The following is a 22,195-nucleotide window of genomic DNA, read 5'->3' on the forward strand; positions in this document are numbered from 1 at the left end:
AAATGCACACACATGCAGGTACACATCAAGAACCCTGATATCATGAACCTCGCAATCAAATAATTTGTGGGAAAGAAAAAAACGGAAGCTCTCTGCAAAACACTACTTGAGGCAGAATGAATTATGAAGTACCAAACGTGTATGCCTTTGAAATTAATTATGTGGTGTGGCTGAGGAGTTGCATTATCCATCAACCCTCTCGTTTCCACTGCCTGATTGGACAGTATTGGTAATTATTGGTAATAGGACCGTCAGCTGTGAAGGAGTTTGGGTAGAGATGCGAAAAGAGGGAAGGAAATGGTACTGATGAGCAAAATCAGTAACCTTTGGGTGACATAATTCCTGACATTCCCAAATACACTTTTGGCCTAATCTTCATTTCCAGAGACAGTATCCTCTAGCCATAGCAGACTGCTATATCATTGCCTGGGCACACCAAGTAACGCTATATAGTCCTTATGTGGTTCTTTCAGTTTGAAATATTTCTTTCACTTCCTTGTCTATTGAAATATCACTCATCTTTCAAGTTCTTTCTCAAATGCCCTTCTCCTTTCCAGTGTCAGAATTTGCCTATAGCCACAGAGCAATCTGCTCAGACTAATATTATAGTACTTTTCAAATTTCTCCCTGTATTAAAATTAACTGGGTTATTCTTGAGACTGCTTTCCAAAGAGATCATAAACACTCTAATATGCACATGTATCTTAAAAGTCTTTATAACATTCACAGCCTTTATCATGATGCCTTACACACACTGGGCTTAATAAGAGCTTTTGAACTGAAATTAACAATTGATAACAACATATAAAAATATATGTTCATAAACGTAATAAATTTTTCATCATTAATTAATTTTTACTTTTAAACTAGTGTAACTACAATATTAAAGATGCACAAGTGGAAAAATACACTGTATACCCACTTAATGAACACAATTCTTATTTTTATTTTTATTATAAGAAACAGGCTTAACTACTGTAACAAAATCTCTTCCATAATTGAAAATTAAGATGAATTTTTAAATAACAGTATAATGAAGTTGATTTCTTTGCAAAATCACAGTATAGATCAAAGTAAGCTTCACCTATGTTTGCTACAAAAATGAATTGAATACTGACCACTAAAATTAAGATTATAACTTATCTGTTAGTGGAGGAATTTTATCCTTTACTTATGTATCTCCATTGCATATTGTCAGATGCAAAAATGCTCAATTAATGTTTATTGAACAGACTAAGGGACAGCAAACTATGACCTGCAGACAAATCTCGCCTTCCACCTGATTTTGCATGGCCTGAGAGCTAAGGATTTTTACACTTTTAAGTGGTTAAAAAAAATTCAAAAGAATAGTATTTTATGACATGTGAAAGTTATATGAATTATAAATTCCAGTGTCCATCAGTAAAGTTTTATTATAAAATAGTCATGCTTTATCTTTAAGTATTGTTTATGGCAACTTTCGCAGTATAGTGGCAGAGTTGAGTAGTTGGGACACAGACTGTATACCCTAAAAAGCCACAATTATTTACTATCTGGCCCTTTAAAAAAAATATGCAGATCCCTGGAATAGAACATTAATGTTCAGGTTAATGTCTCCATTACTAAATTGCAGCTTCACTGGGGACAAGATCTGTGTTCTTGTTCACTATTATAGCTACACATACACAACGTGTGGAATAATATATATGCCCAATAAAAAGTTTTAAAATTAATATATAAAATAATAAACATTACTTTTTCACTAACATCAAAATAAATGGATATTAAGACTATAAAGGCTATAAAAACTTGATCTAGAGAGTGAGAATATGAGACTCTTTTCTATTTTTTGTCTTTTGCTGTTTCTTATTAATAAAAGAATCTAAATCACTGTCTAAATAACACAGCCTGCCAAGTATTGAGAAATAGATTATGGTTCCTAGTGCCCTTCAGAAAGGGCAGCATAGATCAGTTTAGGACATCCTGGTGTTAGAAAACCCAGTGATGGATATAATGCTTATATTAAAAAAACAAGGAAAACCTAAAAGCTTTGGCCTGAGGTTAAGCTACCACTGCAGCTAAAACACTGATAGAAAGGTTGCTATTTCCTTAGCCTGAAGAATCAGGTAAAGAAGCCAGGGACATGCAGGTCCGCCATAAATAAAGGGCAGAATTCTAGAAAGAAAAGAGCCAGAAAAAGGGGTGACCCATGTTCTATGAATAAACTCTACCCAAATCTCTGCCTAAAACTGAAGCATGAATGTGCAGGGAACACTTCTAGTAACTAAAGCTAAAAGAGCTGAATTGATATTTGAACTACTGAATTGATATCTAAACTACAAAACAGAATTCTCAATTTGAGTCTAAGCAAGCTAATCATCTACTTAAATGAAATCAATCATAAATACTCTCAATGAATATAACAGACTCCAGAAACTCTACAGTAGTAAATTTACAATGTCATAGATATGATCCAAAATTATTTGACAGAAAAAGGACCAGGAAAATATGACCATGCCATGGGAAAAGACAGTCAACAGAGGTCAATTCTGAGATGAAGGAGACAAGGATTTTAAAATTACAATTATACTGATGCTCAGTGAAGGACAATACACTCATAATGCATGAAAGGATAAGAAATCTTAGTAGAGAAATTAACACAATTTAAAAGCAAACAAATGAAAATTTTTATAGAATATCTGATATTTTTTAAAAGATCATTGGATAGGCTTATAAGCATATTAAAGATGACACAGAAAAAAATCACAGAACTTGAAAATAAATCAATTGAAATTATTCAACGTGAAAAAAGAGAAAACAATCAAAATGTATAAGACCCTCAATAACAATATGTTAGACATGTTGTCTAACATCATGATGATTGAAGTCCAAGAAGGAGAGGAGAGAAAGAATGAGATGGAAAAATATATCTGAATAAATAAGGGGAGAACACTTTCCAAAACTGGTGGAAAAACAATTTAAAATTCATGAAGCTTATTTAACCTGATTAGGACTTTTAAAATCTCATGCCTAGGCACATTATAGCCAATTGATTAAAACCAACATAAAAGATCTTGATAGCACTAAGAAAAACAAAGCTATATTAAATATAGCAAAACAATCATTTTAATAACTGTGAATGTCACATCAGGGAATAGGGAGGCCAGAAGACAGGGAAATAATATCTTTAAAGCACTAAAAGAAAAATATGTCCATGAACAATTATATATCTAATGAGAATATATTTCAAGAATAAAGGGAAAATAAAGACATTTTCAGTAAAGGAAAACTAACAATTTATCATCAGCAGAACTGGACTACAAGAAACACTAAAGGAAATTCTTTATGCTGAAGAGAAATGATACTAGAGACAAACTCAGATAGTCAGAAGAAATGGAGATTATTGCAAGTAATGAATATGATAAAAGAATATTTTTCTCTTAATTTATTTTTAATAATATTTAAAGAAAAATAGCATTGACTTGTAAGATTTATAACTTACATATTATAGATTATAGATGTAACACATGGGATCACTATAAAGTAAAGGACAATGAGAAAGGGATAAATGACCTATGCTTTTCTCAATTTTCTACATTATAAGTATATTTTACAATATCAATTTTAAGTATACTATAAAGAGTTAAGAGTATATGCCATAATCCCTAGAGTTACCACAAAGTTAAATGTTAAGACATACATCTAAAAAGCCAATTAAAACAGGATTTTTTAAAATATTCAAATAATCCCAAAGAAGGCAGAGAAGGAGACCAGAAGGATCAAAAACAGAATGTTCAAACAGAAGACAAATAATAAAATGTTGAGATAAATCTAACAATACCAATTATTACATTAAATTAAATGGATTAAACATTCCAATGAAATGAATTATCATAATGGATACAAAAACAAGATTCAACTATATGCTGTCTCCCAGAGACACACTTTAAGTATAAAGACACAGACAGGTTGAAAACAAACAAAAGGAAAAAATATCTCGTAAAAACAACATAAGAAAAGACAGATGACTTGCACACTATTTTATCACCTTAACCTAATTGATAGTTATAGACCCCTATACCCAATAATTGCAGAATACACATTCTTTTCTAATTCACCTGGTATTTTCACCTAGACAGATTATATGCTGTATCATAAACTAAGTCTCAAAATATTTTAAAAGATTGAAATAAAAGAATGTATTAACCAAAAGGTAATTAAAATTAGAAGTCAATAATAGTTTGTCAAAACTCCACAAACATAATATTTGGAAATTCAACAGCACACTTCTAAATAATCCATGGACCAAAGAATAAGTTACAAAGGAAATTAGAAAATGTTTTAACTGAATAGTATATATCAAAACTGGTGAACCAAAATTTCCACATCAGGAAATAAGAAAAAAAAAAGAAAAAGAAATAAAAGGAAAATCCTAGGTAGAAGAGAAGAGAAGAAGAGAGGAGATAAAACACAAATAATCAACAGCAGGAATAAGGGGGGTTGTTGCTATACATTCTACAGACATTGAAAGGATAACTGACTCTTAACAACAACTTCATGCCAACAAATTTGACACAGTAAAAATAGAAAAAGTGGATTTCATAAAATTAAAGACTTCTCACTAAAAATATCAATAAGAAGATTAATATACATTCCACAGACTTGGAGAAAATATTTGTAAGCATAAATCTAGAAAGAATGGGAAGCCAAGATACATAAAAACTGGTACAAGGAACTCTCATTTATTGCTGATGGGAATGCAAAATGGTACAGCCAATTTAGAAGACTGTTTGGCAGTTTCTTATAAAACTAAGCATACTCTCACCATAGAATCAAGCAGTCATGTTCCTGGGTATTTATACAAAGGAGATGAAAACTTACGTGCACACAAAAACCAGCAGCTGGATGTTTATGGTAGCTTTACTCATAATTGCCAAAATGTGGAAACAACCAAGATGCCCTTCAGCAGGTGAATGGGTAAACTACAGTACATCCAGACAGTGGAATATTATTCACCACTAAAAAGAAATGATCTATCAAGCCATGAAAAGACATGGATGAAACTTAAATGCATATCAATACATGTCATTATACATTTGTCCAAATCCATAGAGTGTACAACCCTAATATAAACTACGGATGTTGCGTGAAAATGATGTGTCCACGTAGGTTCATTGATTGTAACAGATGTACCACTCTGGTGAGGAAGTTTTGTAGTGGGGGGAGGCTGTGTGTATGTGGGACCATGGGGTATACAGGAAATCTGTGATGTCCATTCAATTTTGCCATGAATGTACTCCAAAATTAAAGCCTATTTTAAAAATTACAACTCATTCATAAAAAACAAGTAGCCCAATAAAAATTAAGCAAAATATGAGCAGAAAATTTACAAAAGAAGATATATTAATAGCCAATAAGCTCATGCAAAAGAGACCAATATCAACAGTCATCAGGAAAATTCAAATTGAAACCACAGTGAGATACCACCACATACCTAGCAGAATGATCAAAATGAAACCAGTAAATAGAAAATATTAACAAAGGTGTAGAACAACAGGAAGTCTCATAGATTGTGGTAAAAGTGTGAAATTGTACAGCTACCTTAGAAAAAGCTCCGGCAGTTCTCATAAAACTAAACATCCATTGACGCAGCATTTCAGTTCTAGGTATTTACCAAAGAGAGTTAAAAACATATATTCGCAATGACTTGTACAAAAACGTTCATAGCAGCTGTATTCAAAATAGCCCAAAACAGGAAGAAAACACAGGTGTCCATCAATAGGAGAACGGACAAGTAAACTTATTCAATTGCAAACTGCTCAGCAATAAAAATGAAAGAACTCATGTTACATGCTACAAGCTGGATGAATCTGAGAGCAAAGTGAGAAAAGCCTTACACAAAAGGGCATATAATGCACTAGTTCATTTATATGAAGTTCTAGAATAGGCAAAGCTAATCTATGGAGGAGGAAAAGGGATTAAAGCAGTGATTATTTTGGGAGCAGAGGATGGGAGTAAGGACTGCTAGGAAGGGACCTGAGGGAACTCTCTGGTGTGACAGTAATGTTTCACATTTTGTTAGGGGTTTGAGTTGCACAGGTGAATGCATTTGTCAGAACTTATCCAATAGTATTGATACACTTAAATTGGTATTTTCATATAATGTAAGTTTTACTTCAAAGGGAAAAAAAAAAAAAAAAAAAAAGAACTGTAATGAATACCTAACTCCAGCACAAGGACAAACTTTTTCTTAAGGGACCAAATAGTTTAGGCTTTGTCGACATATGGTCTCTGTCACAACCACTCAACTCCAAGACTGTAGTACAAAAGCAGCCACAGACAATTTGTGAATGAATGGGCATGGCTGTGTTCCAATAGAACTGTATTTACAAAAATAGGAAAATGACCCACAGGACATGGTTTGTTGATCTCTACGTCTAGTTAATGATACCATGTTGCCGTATTTGCGGTAAAGTTATTCCTGCAACTTTCTCTGAATGCACAGAAAATATGACAGATTGATGGATGGAGAAAGGGATGGGTGGATGGATAGATACTGAAAAACAAACATAGAATAGTAATTTTAATTATATAACCTAAGTGGTAGGTATATGGTTAGTCACAGTAAGTTTTTTCAAACTTTTTCACCTTCTTGAAAATTTTTATAATAAACTCTTGTGGGGGGACATACAAATAAAAAATAAGTGGGTTCATAGATCCTGTTCATAGCTTACTAGGCAAAATGGAGCTAATATGGCCATAAATTAAGAAACACAGTGTAGATGAAACTTTCAAAGCTATTATGTGCTGCCCAACAATCCCACATGACCAAAGAAATGCCCCAGAAATGGGTCCTGCAGGTGTGTCTGTGGAGAATAGCAAAGGACCTCCAGTCCTAGACTATTATCATCATACCTCCCTAGAACAAAATAAAAAGACTGGATGCTGTTTAATAGTGTGTGTGTTTCATAATATAATATATGGGTTTTAGACCCAATTTAGCCATTGGGTAAAATAATAAAAGTTCTCATAATCCCATTTAAACCTAATTTTAAATACCCAAATAAGAAAAACAATCTGTGGTATAAAAGGAAATATTAACTTTCCAAATAAATTCTTTTTATCTTTGATAACCTACACAGTTTAGGTTTACAGAGAACTATACATTTTAAAAACCTCACATATCATCTTTACCATGAGCTGAATTCTAGAATTATTTAAAACTCTTTATTTTTATAAGAATTAAGAAAAACTCATATTTTATAAGAAAAACTTTTATATTCTTTTAAGAAAAACTATTATATTCCATTCTTTTAAAAAAGTTTTACTGGGCTTCCCTGGTGGCGCAGTGGTTGAGAGTCTGCCTGCCAATGCAGGGGACACGGGTTCGAGCCCTGGTCTGGGAAGATCCCACATGCGGCGGAGCAACTAAGCCCGTGTGCCACAACTACTGAGCCTGCGCGTCTGGAGCCTGTGCTCTACAACAAGAGAGGCCGCGATAGTGAGAGGCCCACGCACCGCGATGAACAGTGGCCCCCGCTTGCCCCAACTAGAGAAAGCCCTCGCACAGAAACGAAGACCCAACACAGCCAAAAAATAAATAAATAAATAAATAAAATAAAATTTTAAGAAAATCAAGCATCCTTCCACCATCATGCCCTTAAAAAAAAAAAAAAAAAGTTTTACTATCATTGCAAAGATGTATTTGAATTTCTGTAATGATACTATTTTATCTAATTACAATGCTATATACACTTTTAAAAATCAATATTACATCTTAATCACTCTGCCTCAAGCTTTAGTAGACTTCAAATATTGACACAGTGATGTTTTTAATGTTCTAATAGATTTTCAAACTTAGCTCTGAAAACTTCTCAAGGCATTGATTACATGATAAAAAATATTAATCTGGAGCACTGACAAATTATTTCAAGTGTAAGTTAATCAAAAATTTTATTAATACTCATGAAATAAGGATTGTTGAATGGAGACAAGATTCCAGCATGACTATTTTTTCCATAAACATTTTCAAGCACCTTACATCTGAAGGCAAACCATTTGCTTATTTAAAGCAGTCTCTAGGGAAATACTCATATTTTAACATTTAATTGTAGTTATAAGAGATGCATCACTATTATTAAAATCACTAGCCTTCAATTATTACGCTAGGCAACATTTTGCCCCTCTTTCCCTATGAGGCTTATAGTATTATTATTATTTCTATTTTACAGATGAGGAAACTGAGACCACACAGCTAGCAGGCTAGCAGGGCCAGGGTTCAAACACAACCAGTCTGACTCCAGAGATCTTAAATTAAACCAAGCGATATAGCTAAGATAGTGTCTGCCTATATAACATCTCAATTTTGATGTGAATTGATCCCATTTTATCTCTTTACTAGGCTATCAAAAAATTAGCATGGCAAAATAAGAAAAGAGAAGGAAGAAAGAAAGAGGGAGGAAATGAGAAAAGAAAAGAGGTGGAGACCCTGATGTTGTCTAACTTCAAGACGAGGTGGCAAGAAGAAGAGAATCAGAGCCACATATAACATAAAAAGAAAATACCAAGTACACTGCCCATGATGGAGACTAAGGTAAGTAACTGTACACTGTGAAAAAATCTTCTAAGTAAAAGGAAAAAACAGTGAGGAGGTTCTAAAAGGGAAATGGTATCACAATGGCTAAAATTTGGGAACCAGATTTAATATCACCATCTAACACAACTGTATCCATAATAAATGTTTTACGTAATTCCAGTGAGTCGGTCCTGTTTGTGAGGTATGGCTTCCCCCGTTTTTATTTTTGGTGATAAACTTGGCTTATTCCTAACAATTGTTAAAAATTCTTTTTTAAAACTTATTTTTGTCATCAAAGCCAAGGACAATAAACTCCATTTTACTTACATAAGAGTTAAAATCAGGAACACCAAAATTATTCAGAAATGTACTAAACATCAACTTTTATCAGATATTTTATGACAAGTTCTACTTACAATATCTTAGCTCTCAAATCCTATCTTATGATAGATTTTAGAGTTGAGAAAACCAAAGTTTAACAAAGTAAATTGCTCAAGATTATATAGCTAGTAAGTCACAGCACCAGGATTCTAACCACATGTATAGTATTTATGTAAACATTTCCAAACTACTAACATCTAATCGCTTTAAATTGTCTCTAGGGAATACTCATATTTAACATTTAATTGTATTTATTTGAGAGAAGTATAAATTTTATTAACAAATCACCAGCCTTCAATTAGTTATGCCAGGCAAAAGATTACCTCTTTTCATACCATGTGTAAGCCCATCAGATGAAGGCAGGCACAGAGTCAGGTTTTGCTCACTAAAATATCTTAATCACCTGGTATAAAATGGCAAGTGAATGAACTTCATTAGTTAACAAATAAAGAAATTAATAAATGTCTGGCTCCAGAACTCGCATCAGAGCTTTCTAGTCAGCCGAAGAAAACAAGTATTACTAGAGAAAGCTAAAATCAGTCTAAACAAAAGCAAAGATATTTGACAAATTAATCTATGTAGTACTATGTTTAAATTTCACAGTTTCCTTACAGAGTCAAAATAGCCAGAAAATCCCAATTATTATCTAGATAGACTTTTGGGGTCCCAGGAACCCAATTATAAGAATCTAATATGACATTTTAGAATCATAAATATCTTGAATATAGTTAAAGAATGTATAAAATTAGACATTATCATCATTAATATCTAACCATCAGCCATGATTCTACTGTCCTTATCAACCATTTGACAAAAAAAAAAAAAAAAAAAGAAGTTCAAAGCACTTACCAGACGTATCACCGTTGTGGTCATGCAATGGAGGTGATGGGCCAGTCGTCCCATTCCTCTTTGTCCAGCCGAGTCGCAGACTCTGATCTTGCATCATACTACAGAGTCCATCCTCAAAATCACATCTTTCATAGTGTGAGCCTAATGAGAGAAAAAAGAAATGCACTTTCACAACCCCACATGTGGCTTTTTTTTTTTTTAAATGGGTTTTTTTTTTTTTAACAGGTTATTTTTTTTTAATGTATTTATTTATTTATGGCTGTGTTGGGTCTTCATTTCTGTGCGAGGGCTTTCTCTAGTTGTGGCAAGCGGGGGCCACTCTTCATCGCGGAGCACAGGCTCCAGAGGCGCAGGCTCAGTAGTTGTGGCTCACGGGCCCAGTCGCTCCGCGGCATGTGGGATCCTCCCAGACCAGGGCTCGAACCCGTGTCCCCTGCATTGGCAGGCAGACTCTCAACCACTGCGCCACCAGGGAAGCCCCCACATGTGGCTTTTTAAGAAATAAAACAATAGGTGAAAAAGAAAGCTTAGGAACAAATTACAAAGAGATTAACATCAGGATAATTTCTCACAATTTAAGTCTACTTTATCAATGCAAAGCTTTTTTACCTATGACATTCGAATAAATCACCCCATATTAAAAACCAGTGTGGTCATACAGGAAGAATGCCACACATGAGGTCAAAAGACTGAGGACCTAACCTTGATTTTGTCTCTTATTCACTGAGGGCCTTGCTAAACCACTTAAACACACCAAGCCCTTTTCTTCACCTGTGAAACTGAAATAATGGCATCCTGCCCTTTCTCCCTCAAATGACTGCTGTGAGGATCTTACGACATAATGTATATATAAATACAACTCTTAGGCACCACAAAATGTGAGGCATTATTCTTAAGGGTACATCTTCAAATCCACCTTAATGTTCCAGCCATATCAGAATTTCAGGTTTGGGCAGACCAATTCAGAGAGGACCCTCTGATACAAATTCAGCCATTGTGGCTGTGATGGAGCCCTGGAATTAAGCATAGCACTCCCTGTTGAATCTCAATGTTCTTGAAATCCCTGGTGTTTTTATCACAGCAAGGCGTTTTCTGGCTTTTTTTTTTTTCTTTTCTTTTCTTTTTCTCTTGGTATAAGTGATCCAAGAGGCTTGGGAGAGGGAGAAAGATTTGGACACTTGGTTGCTCACAATAACCCCCCAGGGAGGGCTTTATTCCATTATCCACCATCTGTAAATGTCACTCTAAAAAACAGATTAATTCAACGGCAACTATACCATCCCTGGGTTGTAACTGGAGATGTTCCTTTGACAAGCTTGTTCTTGTGCTAACTGGTTGCATTAGCCACAGTGGTTATTCTGATTAATAGATAGACAGTGCCTGGCAACCCAGTCACAAAAACATAATTTTTATTTAATCACATTTCGGAAAAATATTATTTAGTAATAATACATCTGGTGCATATCCTTGAGAACATCCATGTGAGTACTGAAAGCTGAATTAGAAACTACACTTTTAAACATTATCTAAACCTGCTTTATTACCAATGGTCTATTTTATTATTTTTAGTCCTAGATTCCTTATTTTGAAAGATTTTACAAAGCAGCTGTATTCTGTAATGTTAACAGGTATCTTAATAGCCACAATTTACTGAGGGAGATCAGTGCTAGGCATTCTAATTGCGGTAGTTTATTTACTCCTTACAAAAACCTTATGAAGCAGGCAGCCAGTGAACGTTGGGGCCAAGATTGGAACCAGGTCTTTTTTGACTCCAGAACCTGAATTCTTAAAGCTCTGTTCCAAGGTCTCATTGTTAAGCCACTAACCCATTTTTACCAAAGACCTAGAATTAGAGGCCTGTCAGAGTTTCTAATACTGAGGAAACCAGTATTTCCAGGCAGAATTCATGTCATTCTATCTAAAAGCTAAGAAACTTGATTAGTCTATGAATCATACCGTGGTTAAATTTACAATTGCCTTAAGGCCTTTGAAATATTTAGAATATCCAGAATATCCCAATCATTACCTCATGGACCCCTAGTGGTCCAGGGAAGCTGGTTAAACAGAAAATGAACTAAATTATATAGTTATTTGTATATGAATGTGCATGTCATTCAATTAGTTATGCATGTATCTTCATAAGTATGTATCTGTTTTCAAGTCTCTTTTAGTCCCAGCATTTTTTCCAATGATCTACTTGTGATTACAAAATATTCTAAACTATTTTTTATCACCATATTTCAGCAATTATGTGTATGAAATGTACACACACACTCACATAGGTGTCAGTTTTTAAATACCAAGAAATTACCTTGCATTACAATTACTTAGTTGATATCTGTTTCCAATGTTCTTTGTTCTCTTTAATAAACAAGGATAATGATCATGTATTCTGGAAGTGTTAGGACTGAAAAATAGCTAAATAAAACATTTTTATTTCTGAATAGTCTCAACAGGGGTTCCTTTTGTTACAAAATGAATCTAATGAGCATACATTTTTCAACTAATTGTTATTTAAAAAGCAATCATGAACTTCTATAACGGCCAGATTATTCAAAAATGCATCAGAAAATTTTCTAAGTATTCATTTTCCTCCCAATAGAGAACTGTGTATTTTAAACCATTTGAAAAATTTTTCCTGAATTGTGGTTGATTTGCCTTTTATAATCTCATATCCCACACATTTACATTCAAATCTGATAGTACTTACTAAAGTCTGTCTGCGTGGAGATTTTCCTGCTACCACAGCAGTGCTGCAGTTGGACAACATATGGAACAGGAGGAATGGGATGCAGGAACTTAGGAGAATCCATGTTCCTGGGCTTTTTGAACTTGAGCAACTCATCATTTTGTTTTTAATTTTGTGATCCCACAGGTCCAGCATATTGCAGTGAAAAAGAGAGGGTATCTCCATGTTGTGCTTTGAGGTTGCTTGGAAGACCCAATTATCTTCTGAATTGGCTGCCACCATGCCAGATTCTCTCTTTAAAATTTTACTGCAGAGCCATTCATGGATTCAATCATTGACACCATAAGTGGAGACAAATATTAAACTATATCCTCAAGTGATAGTTAACATAGGGCACACTTCTGAGAAAATGGTAAGGAATAGAAAAAAATTTTAATAGTGGTAGTGGTGAAGAAATTGATGCAGAACTCGGGATTAACTTAGTATAGTATGAGTAGATCATCACAATATAAAGTTCTTAGAAGACAGGGAAACTGTAAGAGTTAGGAGAACTCTAAAAAGGAGAGGTAGAAGGTATTAAAAGCAAACCATTTATTTCACAATTTTGCCTGGGCCTATATTAATAATGCACATTTCTTTTCCTCCTGAAAGTTCTATGAGGCACAGTTGTAGACTTTCCTTAATGTTAAATCCTGCTTTTCTTGGAAAACTGTGCCAAAATACAAAATGCATCATTTTAACCATTTCACGTATATAGTTCTGTGATAAAAACAATAATTCACATTGATATGCAAACATCACTACCATCCAAGTCCACAACTGTTTGATTTTCCCCAACTGAAACTTTTCATTCTTCCCTCCCCTCAGCCCCTCAGAACCACCATTCTACTTTCTGTCTAAAAATTTGACTACTCCAGGTACCTCATATAAGTGGAATCATGCAATATTTGTCCTTTTGTGATTGGTTTATTTCACTTAGTATAATTGTCCTCAAGGTTCAGTCATGTTGTAGCATGTGTCAGAATTTCCTTCCTTTTTAAAGCTGAATAATATTCCACTGTATGTATCTACCATATTTTATTTATTCTTTCACCTGTTGGAGGATACTTGGGTTGCTTCCCCCTTTTGGCTATTGGGAATAAGGTTGTTATCAACATGGGTGTACAAGTATCTGTTGGAGTCCCTTCTTTCATTTCTTTTTGTTATGTCTCCAGATTCGAATGGCTGTATTATACAGTAATTCTATTTCTAATATTGAATGGAATTGCCATACCATTTCCACAGAAGCAAAAAGGCTTTACATTCCCACCACCAATGTACAAGTGTTCCAATTTCTCAACATCTTTGCCAATACTTGTTATTTTCTTGGGTTTTGTTTGTTTGTTTATAATAGCCATCCCAATAGATGTGAGGTGGTATCTCATTGTGGTTTTGATTTGCATTTTCCAAATGATCAATGATATTGAACATCTTTTCATGTGCTTATTGGACATCTGGATATCTTCTCTAGAGAAAAGTCCATTCAGGTCCTTTGTTCATTGCTTGTTTTTTGTTGTTGAATTGTACGAGTTCTTTATTTATTCTGCATGTCAATGTCTTAGATATATAGTTTGAAAATATTTTCTTCCATTCCATGGATTGATTTCTCATTCTGATAGTGTCCTTTGACACACGAAAGTTTTTCATTTTGATGAGCTGTAATTTATCTAGTTTTTCTTTGTGGCCTGTGATTGCCAAAAAATCATTGCCAAATCCAAGGTTATGAAGCTTTTCCCCTGTGTTTTCTTCTAAGAGTTTTATAGTTTTAGCTCTTACATTTAGGTCTTTAACACATTTTGAGTAAATTTTGGATATGCTGTAAGGTAGGGGTCCAAGTTTAATCTTTTTGCATATAGATATCCAGTTTTTACCACACTGTTGAAAAGACTATTCTTTCCCCATTGAATGGTCTTGGCACCCTTGTCAAAAATCATCTGACCATCTATGAGACAGCTAATTTCTAGGCTCTCTATTGTATTTCATTGGCCTATGTGTCTGTCTCTATGCCAATTCCATACTCTTAATTACTGTAGCTTTGTAGTAAGTTTTGAAATCATTAAGTGTGAGGGCTATACGGTGGTTCTTTTTCAAGACTGTTTTGGATATTTAGGGTCCCTTGGGATTCCATATGCATTCTAGGATGAATTTTACTATTTCTGCAAAAAAATATTCTTGGGATTTTGAGAGGGATTACTTTGAATCTATAGATCACTTTGGGTACTATTGACATCTAAACAATATTAATTCTTCCAATCCATGAACATGAGGTGCCTTTCCATTTATTTGTGTCTTCTTTAATTTCTTCCAGCAACAATTTTTTGTTTTCATAACCTTGGTTATGTTTATTCCTAAGTATTTTATATTGTTTGAGGCTATTATGAATGGAATTTTTTTTCTTTATTTCCTTTTTAGATTGTTCATTGTTAGTGCACAGAAATGCAAGTGATTTTTGTGTGTTGATTTTGAATCCTGCAACTTTGCTTAATTTGTTTCTTTGTTCTGATATTCTTTTCATAGACTTTTTAGAGTTTTCTACATTTAGGATCACATTTTCTGTGAACAGAGATAATTTTACTTGTTCATTTCCAATCTGAATTGCTTTTATTTCTTTTTCTTATCTAATTGCTCTGGCTTGGACTTCCAGTACTATGTTGACAGAAGTGATGAAAGAGGGCATCTTGTTTTGTTCCAGATCTTAAAGTAAAAGCTTTCAGTCTGTCACCGTTGAGTATGACATTAGCTGTGGGTTTTTCATATACAGCCATTTGTGTGTTAAGGTAATTTCCTTCTATTCCAAGATTGTTAAGTGCTTTTATCTCTTTCCCTTATTGAGGAAAGCTATTTATTACGTAGTCACAAAATTTTACATACATTTTACTGTTTAGAAAATGATTTCCTTCATGTAGATAGCATATAAAAACATTTGTACAAAGAATTATCTCCCTTACTCTCATTTAATGTAAAAATCAATGGCCAGTTCCTGCAAAGGATGAAATAAATCCAAAATAGTCCAATTAAATGAAAGTAAAATTTATTCTCAAAAGTAGATTTCCATGAAAAAGTGCTATTATTTGGCCTGGCAATTTGAAACCATTAATTAATTTTTATCAGGCAAATGTTTATCTTTCACACTGAACTAATTTTATTAGTTTCATTGAGACAAAAACAGGAAAAACTGTAAATCAGAAAGGTATGTGATAGCAAATGGAATTAGAACTTCCATAGCTCACACCAGAAGTATCTGTTACTTAAGCTGGAATCTTGTCATATAGTTGCCTTTAATCTCAAGCCATTGAGCACATCTTTGGCAAGAATTTGACATAGATACCATCAGTGTCACATGAGAAAAAGATTTCCAAACCATATTTTAACTTTAACACTGTTTCAAGATTAGTAAATTTCAAAGGAGTCCTCCAAGTGTTTGTAATTGTCTGGTGATTTCTGCAGAAATACTGACAATGTGTGGCATTCACTCCAGCCTGCAGCAGTACTCACGTGAGTATTATAAAAGTTGCATAGCTGTTTGCATACAATTCTCTATTCCAGAGTAGCAGCTTGGCCAAAAGATCTTATGACTTTTCACTAGTTTCTATAATGGTGAATACAGGGCCTTAGGAAAGTTATCTCTCTTGCATAGAGAAAACTTCCATCAAGTAAACTAATTCAGGAACAAATGAACTGTCATTTTTTTTCCCCTAAATAGGTTTTCAATTTCTCTCAAAATAAGTATTCTTCCAAATCCAATCAAGCATTTTAAGACTTATTCACTGGAAAGTCACAATTATTTCTGGGTAGTAGAGAACATTATATTCTATTCTTGCTTCTTTGATGGAAACGTATTTAAAAGCTGTGATTCAAGGTCCTTGCCTCCATTAAATTGATAACTTTGACAACAGAATGCAAGCCTTCTCCCAGGATTCCTAGTTAAATCTTTAGTGGCAACACTTACACATAGAAATGATAATCATTGACACACAAAAAAGGTATATGGGATGACAAACATGGCAGGAATTCTATCTATACAGATTGACTTCAGCAGACATTTTGCTTGTGGAAGAAACAGTTCACCATCTGATGTCACTAGGTGTCTTTGAGATTTTTCAAAGAGAGTCACAAACTGAACGTCCTTCTTGGATTATGTCAATTTGCACACTTGAGCCACAAAACAAGAACAGACCACACTGCAAGACTGAGTAGTTCTAGCCAATTCCAGGATGAAAGAATTAGTGCAGATGAGAAATTCAGCCAGTCGGTAAACCAGTAATCAGTCACTCTAATATTTATTGACTCTATGTGTGACTCAGTCTTCTAGGAAATGGGGAAAACTAGGTAAATTTCCTGCCCTAAAAGAGCTAACATTTTGATTTTTCATGACCTCCCTGAAAATATTAAAGAAACTGTTGGCAGCTGTGGAAGGATGGCATCATTTCATAAAAGCATGACTCCACCAAGTTTGCCTGAATTGTTATATGGCTTCTTTTGTTGAAACCATGATAGAAACCCTGTAGGATGGGTCAAGACAAAATTCAAGTTTTAGCTTCTCCTTTGTGAGAAAGAGTCACCATCCAGCCAATTTTCAGAATGCTCTGAGAGTGCCTGATACACTATTATAAACCCACTAATGAAAGTTATTCATTTTCTTATATTTTTCTTATCCCCTTTTCCAGCTATTCTCATTTTTCTAGCTGAACTTGCAAGTCATTTTATTATAGAGTTAAAACTTATCCTGGTTATATTTTGTATTAGAATTTAATTAACATGTAGACTGATTTCACTAAATTGTATATATTTACACCATTGAAGCATCCCATAAAGAAACAGTCTTGTCATGGATCTTTCTTCCAGATATCTGTAATTATTTTTCTAATTTTCTTCAACTAGTCTCCCCATATTTATTATTAGATTTCTTACACTTATAATTCTGTTGTGTTATGGACTGAATGTTTATATCCCTCCAAAATTCATATGTTTAAGCCTCAATCCCCAATGTGATGGTATTGGGAGGTGATTGGGTCATGAGGATGGAGCCCATGAAATAGGATCAGTGCCCTTATAAAAGAGGAGGAGAGACCAGAGCTCTCTCTCCCTCTCCCCACGATGTGAGGACACAGTAAGAAAATAGCTGTCTGCAAACCAGGAGGAAAGCCCTCATCAGACACCAAATATGCCAGCACCAGGATCTTGGATTTCCCAGCCTCCAGAACCATGAGAATTAAATGTTTGCTGTTTAAGCCACCCAGTTTACAGAATTTGTTATAATAGCCCAAATTGAGACATTTTGCTATGATGAATAGGATTTTTAGTTGATTAACAAAAAAAAATACGGCTTCCCTGGTGGCGAAGTGGTTGAGAATCTGCCTGCCAATGCAGGGGACACGGGTTCGAGTCCTGGTCTGGGAAGATCCCACATGCCGCGGAGCAACTAGGCCCGTGAGCCACAATTTACTGAGCCTGCGCGTCTGGAGCCTGTGCTCCGCAACAAGAGAGGCCGCGATAGTGAGAGGCCCGCGCACCGCGATGAAGAGTGGCCCCCACTTGCCGCAACTAGAGAAAGCCCTCGCACAGAAACGAAGACCCAACACAGCCATAAATAAATAAATAAATAAAATAAACAAACAAACAAACCCAAAAGTTAAAAAAAAAAAAAACTAGCACTGCACATATTTCTAAAAAAAAAAAAAAAATGCTTAAAACATTTTGCATCCAATGTAGTGGTAAGATAAATATTGCTCATGCAATCTCACATTTCACTCTATTAATGCTTACCTTCAAGTATTTCAATGAACTTCTACAACTACTTTTAAAAGTAGTTGACATTTATGTCATCCTACTGAAGAAACAATGTACTTACTATCATCTAATTAAACACTATCACCTCTCAGATTTTCTGAATGAACCTCTAATTTAATTTTCACACATTTCACATCCAAATTTAGATTTATATGAAGATCTTTTGAAAAAATTATTATTCCTAAGTCCAAAAAAGTTTGCAAAAGAAGTTAGGTAATACTTCAAAACTTTATATTTCATCAAATCAAAGTATTAAAAATAGACCAAATGGAAATGTTCTTAAGCAAGACATGTAGGTAGGGGAGAAATTATTTAACTGAATATATTTTTCCATTTTGAGTCACAGTAAATTTAGCTCTAAAAGTAAATGTATGGAACAGTTAATGTTAATACTAACTTCAGGTATGCTAAAGTAATTACCTAATTACTGGAGTAATTTCTGAGAAAATATTGGAGTATTTTCTGGTAATATTCCAGTGGTAGAAACCCATTGCAGGGGATATATCTCAACATTGTATCAATAGTACAGATTATAGTCTCATGGTTGACTTCTATCTGAACAGCAACATAAGTAATATTACTGTTTTATTGTTGAGTAAAACTAAAACAGAGTAAAGCCTTTATACATCAAATAATTCTGAGCAATTATTAGAAGAGAAACTAGATTATTGCTGTGCTTAATAGAACGAGGAAGACCAGGCAATGGGGTTCTGTGTAGAAGCAGACATTGCAACACTAGAAACATAATTTTTTAAAAATACCCTGATCAGTACCACAACATGTACTTCCCTGGCTCAGGATATTAATAAATTCTAATAAAGAGAGATTCTTGTCAACATTAGAACCAATAGTTGTTACACCTAAAAATTATTTTTCTTGCTCACGATTTATTGTGTTCAATATTGTGTATAAATAGAATTTATTTCATTGTGAAGATTTAGTCTTTTTAAATCTAATATCTTAAAAAAAATACTGAGTTAAAATAATAGGTTCAAGTATTCTGAAAAACAGGTCCATCATGTAAAATAAAAAAATTTTCAAAAACACTATTAATAGAATCAGTTGCATCTGAAATTCAACTTCAACTATGCCAATTTCATTTAGAAAAGTCCACATATTAATCTATTTCTTTAAAGCTCACACCATTTGGACTTTAAAGAGGGTCACAGATTAATTTTTTCCCAAAATGTGACTACTGAAACATCATTATAAAGTCAGCTTCAGTTAAAAGAAAAAATCTTGTCTATAAGTTTAGCATCACAAATTTTCAAGAGAAAAATTGCTTGGCCATCATTATTCCTCCACAATATCTTCCCCCTAGTGTGGCGTACAAAAGAAACTCATGCTTTAAAGCGATTCTCAATTTTATCTACACGTTATCCCATTTTAAATAAAATACCAAAGTGGAAACTTCTCAGAAATGAAAATGAAAAGCGAAAAAGCCAAAAGGTGACCTCCCAGTGTAACATTTAAAATGAAATTTGTTTATTCGACAAATCTGTTCCTTCACTCTCCTCTAAGGCTGGGGTTATTGTATCTTTCATGCAGCTGAGACCTTTCCCACTCAGCGGCTTTTCCCTTCTTTCGCATTAACCTTTTCCCTGAAGCAGCACTGCGCATGTTATCACAGCAACCATGCTAAAGGAAGCTTCAGAGGGATTAACAATGGAAGGGACTTGGCATTTCTTGTCAAACCAACCGAATGGTTCGTCTTAGCTGCTCACCAAAGAACAGCAAGGGCTTTGCCCAGACAGGCCAGAGAAAGGGCAGCACATCCACATGTAGCGTCTCTGGGGAAATGGGACAAATATAAAATGAATCTCCGTCTTAGGAATTGTTAAACACAAAGTGCAATCAAACAACACGATCACAATCCCCAAACTATGGGAGAAAAATCCTCCACTTGTTTCCTTCTGAAGAGAAGAAATTATTCAGTAATCACTCCTCTTGCTTTAAAGTAATAACACCTGAATATCTGAATAGAATTCCAACAATAGTAAAATCAAACATGTAGAACCTTATGTAGGAGAAGAAAATGAAGAATTCTGTAAACACTAATTAATATAGTATCTGAATAAAAAGTAGAAAATACTTTTGAGCATATTGCTCTAAAATACTAGACTTAGTGCCTCCAAATAATTGAGTCAATAGTTACTGAAAATCAACATGAATGAACCTATTTAATTGTATGATAATGTTTTTTATGAAAGGTGACTGTAGGAAGGGCACTAGTTCCATTGATGAAATGCAGTCTTCTTTCAGGATGTGATATTGCAAATAGAAACTACAGAAACATGCATGTCTCCTACCCGTATCTTTCCTTGGTGAACTTTTTATTAATGTTATACCTGGAGTATTTGCCTGCCAGTGAGATCAGTTCATCTCACTTTATGACCTCCTAATAAACTGGAGGTTCAAGATCACACAATTAGTAGATGGTTTACCCAGGATCCAAGTCTAGGCCCTGCACTCTCTGAGGCTTGCACTCTTTCCTCTGCCTTAGAATCAAAGGATATAAGTCAGAGTTATGCTCTGTGTATGAGAGGTACCAACTCACTTGGTGGTAGTGTCCTATAAGCAAAAATAAAATCTTCTCACCCAACTTAAAATTCATTTCAAATATTCCCATACTGAACTCAAACTTAAGCTCATAATTTCCATCACAGCATTTTAAAACTGCAGTCACAAGCTTCTTTCAAATCCTGTTTCACTGATATACCATTAAAAGCTACCTTTCTACATTTCACTCCTTCTTTATAATCGGTAAAAACTGATTCAAAATACATCCCATTTAGTTAGAATCTTAGCAATTTGATACCATTTAATTAGAGTTATTTTTATTTGTGGATCTGTCTCTTTCTTAAAAAGAGTATTTTAGTTTCTGACTGACTCTAAAGGCATATAAATGGGATCCGTGCAGGGCCAGGTGTCTTAGCCTCCCCAGGCAGCTCAGCAGCCTCTGGACGAAAGGTGAACAGGACTTGGAGGAAGGAGAGGAAGGGAACTTACATTGCTGTTCATCGCTCATGTCGCCACACTGATCTGTGAAGTCACACACATTGTCAGGAGGCAAGGAGACCCCATTGTCACACTTAAAGGCTTCCATTCCTTGCTGAACCAGTACAGAGGTGAAAATGCAGGAAATCCAAAGGATACCAAAAGCTTCATTCTTTGGGAAAGCTAACATTCTGGCCAGGCAGAGGAGCAGTGCTTGATACGTCTTCTCAGAGATCAGGCCGTTGTAATGGGTGGGTTCATAATTAAAAACATTCCTTCTCTTTTCTCTATTTTTTGATTTCCAGATTTGCCTCTTATTACTGAAACTGCTGGTAATTATCCGCAACTCTTGACAAATGAGTCCAAGGCAGTTCATTTACTCTTTCAGGGGAGTGTCTTTAGAAAATATTTAACTTGAACAATTGCACATTTCTCTATCTAGCTAAGCATAGATGTTTATTGCCCTATGTATACCATGTTTAAACAATTTAAGCCCTTATGAGAAATTTTTCTTTCAGGAGATAGCATTAACAACTAAAGGGCAGGCACATAAATGGGAGGAAAATTACAATAAAGTTATAAGTAACATAAAAATGTTCTATATTAATTCCTATGCTTAATCATGTTCATGTAATTTAGAACATTATTGTCACTAAAACTTATACAAATACTTCAGGCCCAATTATTAGAATTGTTTCATGAGAATGAAATGCTTGTCCTCTATCACTGAATGGAAACTTTGCATTGCTTGCTTAGATAAACTGAAAACCACAGGATTTTAAAAACGGAAGGGACATCAGGGATCATTATTTTCCAAATCACATTACTTGGACCCAAGAAAGTTAAGGGATACTTATGAGGAAATACAGTAATTTGGTATTAGAAACTGGAATTCA

At 34.4% G+C, this 22,195-nt stretch overlaps 1 protein-coding gene across 1 annotated transcript in view; it reads right to left on the reverse strand.

The window, feature by feature from the left end:
• The window catches only part of MALRD1 (MAM and LDL receptor class A domain containing 1), a 600,449-nt gene extending 578,774 nt beyond the window's left edge, over positions 1-21,675 (reverse strand). The window contains exons 1-2 of the mRNA XM_059909182.1: positions 21,312-21,675; positions 9,785-9,925 (exon numbers count right to left, since the gene is read on the reverse strand). Of these exons, the coding sequence (XP_059765165.1) occupies positions 9,785-9,925; positions 21,312-21,675 (505 nt within the window). The remainder of the gene's footprint in view (positions 1-9,784; positions 9,926-21,311) is intronic.
• Positions 21,676-22,195: the final 520 nt, after the last annotated feature.

Source organism: Balaenoptera ricei, chromosome 2, assembly GCF_028023285.1.
Source record: "Balaenoptera ricei isolate mBalRic1 chromosome 2, mBalRic1.hap2, whole genome shotgun sequence".
In the NCBI taxonomy this organism is placed as follows: domain Eukaryota; kingdom Metazoa; phylum Chordata; class Mammalia; order Artiodactyla; family Balaenopteridae; genus Balaenoptera; species Balaenoptera ricei.